The sequence below is a fragment of the Hyperoodon ampullatus genome (genome assembly GCF_949752795.1).
Source record: "Hyperoodon ampullatus genome assembly, chromosome: 9".
NCBI classification, from domain to species: Eukaryota; Metazoa; Chordata; class Mammalia; order Artiodactyla; family Ziphiidae; genus Hyperoodon; species Hyperoodon ampullatus.
In genome coordinates, this window is record NC_136922.1 from 44,597,608 (window position 1) to 44,606,319 (window position 8,712).

At 38.2% G+C, this 8,712-nt stretch overlaps 1 protein-coding gene across 1 annotated transcript; it reads left to right on the plus strand.

The window, feature by feature from the left end:
* The first annotated feature begins 365 nt into the window (after window positions 1-365).
* Window positions 366-7,862, plus strand: NDUFA4 (NDUFA4 mitochondrial complex associated). Its single transcript, XM_079711517.1, has 4 exons — window positions 366-500; window positions 2,132-2,220; window positions 2,921-2,981; window positions 7,645-7,862. The coding sequence occupies exons 1-4, from the start codon at window positions 459-461 to the stop codon at window positions 7,699-7,701; spliced, it is 249 nt and encodes an 82-aa protein (XP_079567643.1). The 5' UTR covers window positions 366-458; the 3' UTR covers window positions 7,702-7,862.
* The last annotated feature ends 850 nt before the right edge of the window (window positions 7,863-8,712 follow it).

The window sequence follows — 8,712 nt, forward strand, 5'->3', positions numbered from 1 at the left end:
GGCGCGCGACCCACACGCGCGCCCCCAGCGTCTCGGCGCGCGGACCCGGCTCGCAGAGAGCGAGGCCCGTGCGTCCGCCTGTCCGATCCCTCTTTAAACACGGGGCCTACCGAGAAAGTGCCTGTGTAGTCAATCGAAAGATTCTACTTTTGACGCAAAAAATTACCCATCAGAAGTATGAATAGCATAGGAATGAGAATGTTTCACTTTGCAGTTGAACTCTGTTGGTTTGAACAGGTTAGGCGGGCGCGAGAGCTGCTGGATCAAAGCAGGCACTGTTTAGGACAGCTGTATCCGGGCCCTCCTGTCGCAAGCCGTCCTCAGAGACAGGGGTCCTTCAGGTAGGAGGTGCTGGGTGACTTTGGACGTCCGCCCTTCCTCGGCGCGAAGACTGTTCAGTCCCGGGTTTTGCACGTTTGTCGTTCTCTTCGCCTGGCCTCGAGGCTTCTGTCGCAGCCATGATCCGCCAGATCATCGGTCAGGCCAAGAAGCATCCTAGCGTAAGTTCTTAAACCCTTTCCCAGTGTTTTCACTTGTGCATCCTGTGTCGGGTTGCGGCTGCCTCAGTCCCCTGGGAGCTTTCTCCTTCGCAGCCTTTTACCGTTCCTTGGGGCTGGACCCTGTCTCACTTTGTCGTGTTCTGCTGGTTGCCCCAGGACCTTGAGCTCTGACCTTCCACGCCTAGCATTGCGGGGTTTGGCCTGGCACACGGAAGGTGAGGGACGCTCTCGAGGAAAATAAAATGTTGGAACTGTGTGGTGGGCGCGCGTCCTCTTGCAGGTTGGTCGGACCAAGAGGGGTAGTTGTGCGCTGTGTGGGTTAAAGACCAGGAAAGGTCAGGCACCCTATTTGTTGTGCTGTTTAGAGGCTCGTATTCACTGCATTGCACCATGAAGCTTTGAGGCAAATATGAGGGTCTCTGATCTTGGAATGCTCAGTTTGTCTGGACGTCTTGATATTTGGGAGGATTTTTGTAGTGCGGAGTTTAATCGCAGTTGAGTTCTTTTGTATCTCACATTTCCCCCTGCATATCAACGTGCTGTGGCCCTAAAAATCAGTTACGCAGTATTTAATTTTTATCTTAAACCCAGTTGCCTAAAGACGCATTAAGCGTCGGTAGCACTACGTTTTCAGAGATTATGCGTAAAACCGGTATTTATAATAGGTATGTTTCTGTTTGCTCATTCACACTCTTTAACAGAATTTTTATTTTTCGTAACGTGTCTGTATCGAAGCAAGCTTAAGTAATTTGCCAAGAGCTTGTTTTTCAAGCCTTGAGATGAAAGAAACTGGGAAATTTAATGGGAGTGATGTATAAATATTAAGTGAAGAAGGCGATATATTTTCTGGGAAAATTTAAAATTTGAATGTAACTTTTTCCACATTTAAACCAGAATTATCTTTACATCCTTTAGAAATTACATTTCTTTCTTTTGAATGTAGCTATAAGAAATCTTACCTCAATATGAGGTCTATCTTTTTTCAAATTTTAAGACAAGATTAAAAAGACGGTTTGAAGAGAAGGTAAAACTATAGAGATAGAATGCAGATTAGTGGTTGCCTGAGGCTGGGTGTGGGGATGGGGAGTGACTGCAGTGGCCATGAGAGATTCTTGGGGTGATGGGAATGTTCTAAAATTGTATCGTGGGATGGTTGTACAACTTCATAAATTTACTACAAATCATTCGTGGTTTCATACTTGAAATTAATGAATTTTATGGCATGTAAATTAAACCTCAATAAAGCTGTTAAAGTTTTTTAAAAACATAAAATAGGGCTACCCTGGTGGCGCAGTGGTTGAGAGTCCGCCTGCCGATGCGGGGGACACGGGTTCGTGCCCCGGTCCGGGAAGATCCCATATGCCGCGGAGCGGCTGGGCCCGTGAGCCATGGCCGCTGAACCTGCGCGTCTGGAGCCTGTGCTCCACAACGGGAGAGGCCACAACAGTAAGAGGCCCGCGTACCGCCAAAAAAAAAAAAAAAAAATTAATTAAAAATAAATAAGTAAAGAGGTGGCTTGAGACTTGGAAATCAATGTGTAGAAACTCCTGTAGTCTTTCTGTTTATTTTTATCAGTATGTAGGTATTTGAAGATGACTCTTGATTCTTGTCTATTTTGTTTTTGGTTCCAGTTGATCCCCCTCTTCATATTTATTGGAGCGGGAGGTAGTGGAGCAGCGCTGTATGTTTTGCGCCTGGCATTGTTCAATCCAGATGTCAGGTAAGTGCTTGAAAATGTTCAGAACTTTGATTGTTTATCAGACTGATTCAGGAGCCACAGCCTTTCTAGGGAGGCAGCATCAAGTAGTAGAAAGAACCTGAAATTTGTTGGCATACAGTAAGTTCCGATCCCGGTTCTACTGTTGTCATTTACTTTTTCTGGTTCATGAAATTATCTAAATTTCTCTGAGTCTCATTTTCTCATTGGTTGAGTAGAACTGCTAATACCTATTTTGTAATGTGAGGATCGAGATAATAACTTCTATAAAACAGTCAGGGTTGCTGGTATGTTTAAGTGTTTTTTGCCTGTTTTCCACAATAGGGAATGCTTCTTTTTGAAGTTGTAAAAGAACAGGCATGGAAAAGGTTGTTTCATTGTTTTTCTTTTCTATGCGGTTTTCTATATATCACTTCATTGATGAAATAGAAAACACTAGTAAAAGCCAAGTGTAAAGTTTTTTGTAACAGGGATAGGGACAAGGACAACTGCCCCAAGAGGCTCTGTGTTGTACCTTTTTCTAATTGGTTATGTGAGATTGCTTATTATGAATCCTATCTCTCAACTCCATAATGAAAATAACACCATCCTTCACCTTACAGGAAGTGGGATTAATCTATTTGAAACGTTAGCTTCTTGAGTACAAGACTGTTTTAAAAAGTGTTTTATTACTGTAACAGTTATAGTGTTTTATTTCTTTTAGTTGGGACAAAAAGAATAACCCAGAACCCTGGAACAAACTGGGTCCCAATGATCAGTACAAGGTAAGCTACAAAATTGCTTCAAAATTGCTGGAAAGTGTATTTTAATAAACTTTGTCATGGGGTATGTTCTTTTTGAAATTGGATCTGCAAGTAAAATTCTGTTATAATGAACTTAGAAGAATTGCTAGATTGTTCTGTGAAATTAGAATGGCATATTTTTCTAATAAATATTTTTTCTAAGGATTTTATTCACAGGCTTTAGACTCTGTATGTGAAATGAAGATAATGCTCAATTCTACTGATTCGACTAAGAAAAAAAAGAGTATAGTTCTTGTTTAATATTTTCTTTGCTCTTGGGTAGTGTAGTGCAGTGGTTCTCAAACCTCAGTGTACATAGGCATCTTCTTCAGCTCCATCCCCAGAGATTCTGATTCAGTTGATCTGTTGCGGAGGCTGAGAATTTGCATTTCTAATAAGGTTTCAGATGATGTTGATGCTGTTGGTCCATGGACCACACTTTGAGTAGCACTAATCTTGTGGCTGGTTTGGTTGGCTGTTCTTTCTTCTTGGTATGGTTGACATATTTCAGCTGAGAATTAGTAGGAAGAAATGAAAATCAGTTGAAACTTATACTTTACCATAAACCTTCTAGATACACTTTTTAACATCTTTCTGGAAAACTGGTTTGTGAAACTACTCTTCCAAAGAATGACTTCATGGACTGAGGCCATTTACTTTTTAAAATTTGTTTTATTGATACATGATTGACGTGCAACGTTGTATAAGCTTGAGGTGTACAACTTGTTGTTTGATGCATTTATGTATTACACTATGATTACTACAGTAGTGTTAGGTAACACCTTTATCATGTTACATAATTATCACATTTTTGTGTTGAGAACAATTAAGAGATAGTTCCTTAGCAACTTTGAAGTTTATAATAAAGTATTGTTGACTATAATCACTATATTGTGTATTAAATATCCAGAACTTGTTGATCTAGTAGTTGCAAGTTTGTACCTTTAACATCTCCCTAATTTCCCGGCCCCCCCCCCCCCCCCCCCCCCCGCCATAGCCACCATTCTACTTTCTGTTTTTACAAGTTCAGGTTTTTTAGATTCCATTTAAGTGATATCATACAGTATTTGTCTTTCTCTGTCTCACTTATCTCACTTAGCATAATGCCCTTAAGGTCCATCCATGTAGTTGAAAATCTGAGACCATTGATTCCCCAAACACAGCTATACTTACCTGTAAAATTTTTGCATACAAAGAAAAAATCCTTGCAATGTCAAAAAGGGTAGGGGGCAGCTTTATTAGGGTATGATTCACATACCATACAATTTACCTATTTACAGTATGTAACTTGCCATGAATTTTCCATTATACCAGGCTGCTTCATCAAAAAATAGCAGTTTCGGGCCTCCCTGGTGGCGCAGTGGTTGAGAGTCCGCCTGCCGATGCAGGGGATACGGGTTCGTGCCCCGGTCTGGGAGGATCCCATATGCCGCGGAGCGGCTGGGCCCGTGAGCCATGGCTGCTGAGCCTGCGCATCCGGAGCCTGTGCTCCGCAACGGGAGAGGCCACAACAGTGAGAGGCCCGCATACCACAAAAAAAAAAAAAAAAAAAAAAAAAAAAAAAATAGCAGTTTCTTTGAGCACTCTCAAGAAGAGGTGTCTTGACCGAGGAGAGTTCAGGACCCCTTAGCAGATATACCTCCTTGATGGAAATGGATGCTGTCATTACTGATGACAACAACTTTTAAGATAACTGTCACCTTTTACAGATTCCAAGCTTTCCACTCAACCTTCTGATTATAATTTGGCTTCCAAATCTCTAAACAGATCTTGCTACAAGAAACAAACAAAAATGCACTGGTGAAGCTGAAGTGAACCATCTTAATCTGTGTCACATTTTGACTCAAAAAATGATACACAGGCATCCTGTTTTTTCTCTCCTATAAATTTTAGTCCATTCTGGAGAAAATGATTCCACATCCAATAAACTTCAAAAAAGAAAAGAAAACAAAAAAAACAGGCCTTAGTCCTTCCACCAAAGAGCATATTGGAGTCTCTGCGTATGTAGTTCAGAAAGCTCCTCAGGTGATTATGATAATGAAGCTAATTATTCTCATGTTCTGGAACATGAAAATACCTGCCAGTATGAGGCCATGTGAGCTGGAAATGGAACGTTGCTGCAACAAAAAACTAATGTGTGTGGCATAGATTGGGCTGTGAATAGCTAAGATACTGGTATTAGAGCCTGGAAAAATGAATCATGTAATGGCAAAATATTTGATAAGGTGTCACCTGCTATAACTTGGAAAGAAGACTATGTGCCTAAAGAGTTTGTTATACAAAAGATTTTTGGAAAACAGGATGTTTGTGGACCGTTGCTGGCTCTACTTGCCAAGAGATGAGTTTAGAAGAATTGGGACATTTGCAAGCAGAAATAAAAGGGAACCAAGTCCAGAAGCTTGTGAGCCTGGAGTGGATGATGCCTACTACTGCTTCTAGACTAGAAGACTAGTAGACTAGATTATTCTTTCTCTATCATTCACTTTCCCTCACCTAAGATAATTTTTTTTTCTGGCCCATTAACATCAGATTTGGCCATGTGACTTGCTCTGGCAAATCAATTGAGGGGAAGTGCTATCTGCCACTTCTGAGCCAGTGTGTAGTTCCCCCGTTGTTCTTTTCCATCTGTCATGAGACCAAATTGACAGTTAAGGGCTACTCATTCAGCCCAGGATTAGAATGAAGAGAACACAGGGCAGTCAGCTTATAAATGGCATATAATGTGAATGAAAAATAGACCTTTCTTGTAAGCCGCTAAGATTTGGTGGTTATTTTTTGCTACTTCACAATCTAGCAGAAGCTAACTAATACAAACAAGAGAGGGGACTAAAATAGGATTTAAGCATTAAAGGCCTAGCAACACTTATCATCTGAATAAAATGCCCCAAAGCCAAGATCAGAATATGTTGTGCCTTCCCAGCTATTGTTACAAAAACCTTAAAGGTAGCCACCATTAAATTGAGAAAAGGAATGTGGACATGGAAGCTGAAAAATAAATCAGATTTGAAAATTACTTCAACGGAGTATTTTGATACTGGCACATGGAACCGAATAAAAGCAAATACATCAGAAACCTGCTTAGTTTTGAGAAAATTAGCAGAGGTTCTGTGACCTTTCCACTCTGCTTGGGTGTAGGGGCTTGATCCTGCTTCTGGCAAGTCATATAACTTAATCTTCAGTGTCTTCTTTTATAAAGTAAGAATGAGTAAGGTTGTGATAATTAAGATAAAGCATTCTGCCGGCAGTGCCTGGGATCTATTAGAAGAGTCCAACAAATATTTATTTCTTAAAATATAACCTGCAGTTCCTTTTATAAATATTCCCTTTAATATTTTTTTAATATGTTAGAGATGATACAGTTAGTTTCTTTTTAAGTCTCATTGTCCAGTTCAGTTGCTTCATAGGAGAACACTGTCAGAACAAAAAATAGTGCTTTATGACTGATTCATACTTTTATGTTTATAAAGTTTATAAAAGTCTGTGTATGTATCTCAAGGATAAGCTTCACAACCTGGGAATTTTTCTTTTTTTAAAAGTCAAATAAAATAAGAATTTTTCAATTAGAGATAAAGAAGTTAGGGTATGTTTGGAGAAATAAAGGAAAGGGTTTCAAGAAATAACGGACACAGATTTATGAGCTTCTTGCTTAAAAACTGAAGAAAATGATGATAATTCTGCAGTTTTGGTTCTTTTGGAGTTAAATAATGTAGTCTCCAAGTAATTATAGCACAACCTCTTCAGTGTTCTTTGGCACAAGAATGAGTAAACTCAAGATTATAGCTTTATTTGGGCTTATGTACAAATCCTAATGTTTCCTCAGTAGGAATGCTAGAGCAGTATCAAATATAAATCATTTTTTTTTTAAAGTGTTGAGAGTTAGAGGCAGTTTTTTTAAGTAATGATAGTAAGATATATTTCTAAAATTAATTTAAGTTGAATATAAGGAAATTTATGGAAATTATAAAGTTTGCAAAATACAGTATTATTTAAAAGCAGAAATACTGTACTGTTTAAAAGCTTTTGTACCAAAGGTGGTCAGGTGTGAATTTGATTTTGATGCATTCTGGGTTAGGAAATTAAGGAAACGTCTAAGTGAGAGAGAGAAAATGGACAGAAAAGCCATCAAAGCAGGCCAATTTGTATCTAAAAATTATGGAAACAAACACGCAACAAAGTATTACTTTATATTACTAGCCAATCTTTATTGCTATAAATCTTTCCCATCTAAATTATAGCCCTTTCCTAACCAAATAGGGATGATAACTGGTATTTCTCTATTCTGTTGGAGAGTCACCTGTGTACGTAGTGAAGATGGAAGTAAAAACATAAGAATTGGAAGTATATATCAGAAGAAATTCATAATTATTCACCTTGAAATAGAAGTATTTTTTTATAGGTTCTACCAGATTATACTAGCACTGCTCTTCTGAGGAAGATTGAATATTTTTACCTTACCAAAACCATTATTAAAGAACTGGAATTTTAATGTCTTTGTTTGAATGACTTTTGTATTGTTAAATATTCCTAATACAAAATTAATGTCTGTAATTGTTACTATAGAAAGCTGAATAAAAATAATCTTAAACTTCTATACCATCTTTGTGTATTTGATTGATTATCTAAAATATCTTTTTTCTTTTCCAAGTTCTACTCAGTGAATGTAGATTACAGCAAACTGAAGAAAGAAGGTCCAGACTTCTAAATGAAATGTTTCACTATAAAGCCGCTTAGAATGAAGGTCTTCCAGAAGCCATCCGCACAATTTTCCACTTAACCAGGAAATATTTCCCCTCTAAATGCACAAAATCATGTTGGTGTATTGTGATGGGGTTTACACTGATTAATAAATAGTTTGAAACTTGATGTGTGTCACTATTTAATGCCGAAACTCTACTTTGAATTTTATAACTTAGGGTATAGGAAATAAACTATTAGAATTTAAGGAATTTCTTGAATTTCTGTGTATTCGTGTAATTTGAAAATAAGACTTTAAGCTGCTCTAATAAAACACTTTTATTTTGTGTGTAGGCCATTGGTAACACTAGGGCATATTTAAGAACTGGAACTGGAAATCAAATGTAGATTGGCAAGATTATTCAAGGATCTTTGGCATGGGCAAAATGAAAACCTCTAGATTTCTGTTACTGGCTGATGTCGAAGTATGTGCAGTTGTTAATGCTGGTTTTTACCATGGCATTCTCTTTGCTGAAGATTTTTAAGGTTAGTCGCTGTGGTCTGGCTGGGGATTGTAGTTGGATCTGAGTCCATCACTACTAACCATGGAACTAGTGGCCAAGAAGAGCTCTTGAGAACTTCTGCTGAGTCTTGGCAGGTTTTTAAAGGCTAGAAAGTATGTTCGTAGCAATTTTGAGTGAGAGTTAACTTTTTAAGAATGGGCTGTGGAATTGGAATTTGGTAAGAGAAAATGTTTGGGTGTATACTGTTGTTACCTGTTACATAGCTCTGACCTTTTAGCTGGATCTCAAATGATCAAATGAGCAGAACATTTCAATGGTTCAGTGGTGGCTAATCAAGAATTAACCATGTCATATATCAGGTTTTCACATAGGTATATGTAAATCATGACATTATAGACACTTGAGTTTAGTGAGACAATTTTGGATTTTAATATATAGGTATAATAAATCTTTGTGTTTACAAAGTAATAGCACATTTTACATGTCAGGAACTGAATTAAATTATGTGGATTATA

Excerpts from the sequence above, each read along its gene's own strand:
- NDUFA4 (XM_079711517.1), top strand. The coding sequence starts at position 459 with ATGATCCGCCAGATCATCGGTCAGGCCAAGAAGCATCCTAGC. Across the intron at positions 2,221-2,920 it reads TTGTTCAATCCAGATGTCAG|TTGGGACAAAAAGAATAACC; the intron begins GTAAGTGCTTGA and ends TATTTCTTTTAG. Across the intron at positions 2,982-7,644 it reads GTCCCAATGATCAGTACAAG|TTCTACTCAGTGAATGTAGA; the intron begins GTAAGCTACAAA and ends TTCTTTTCCAAG.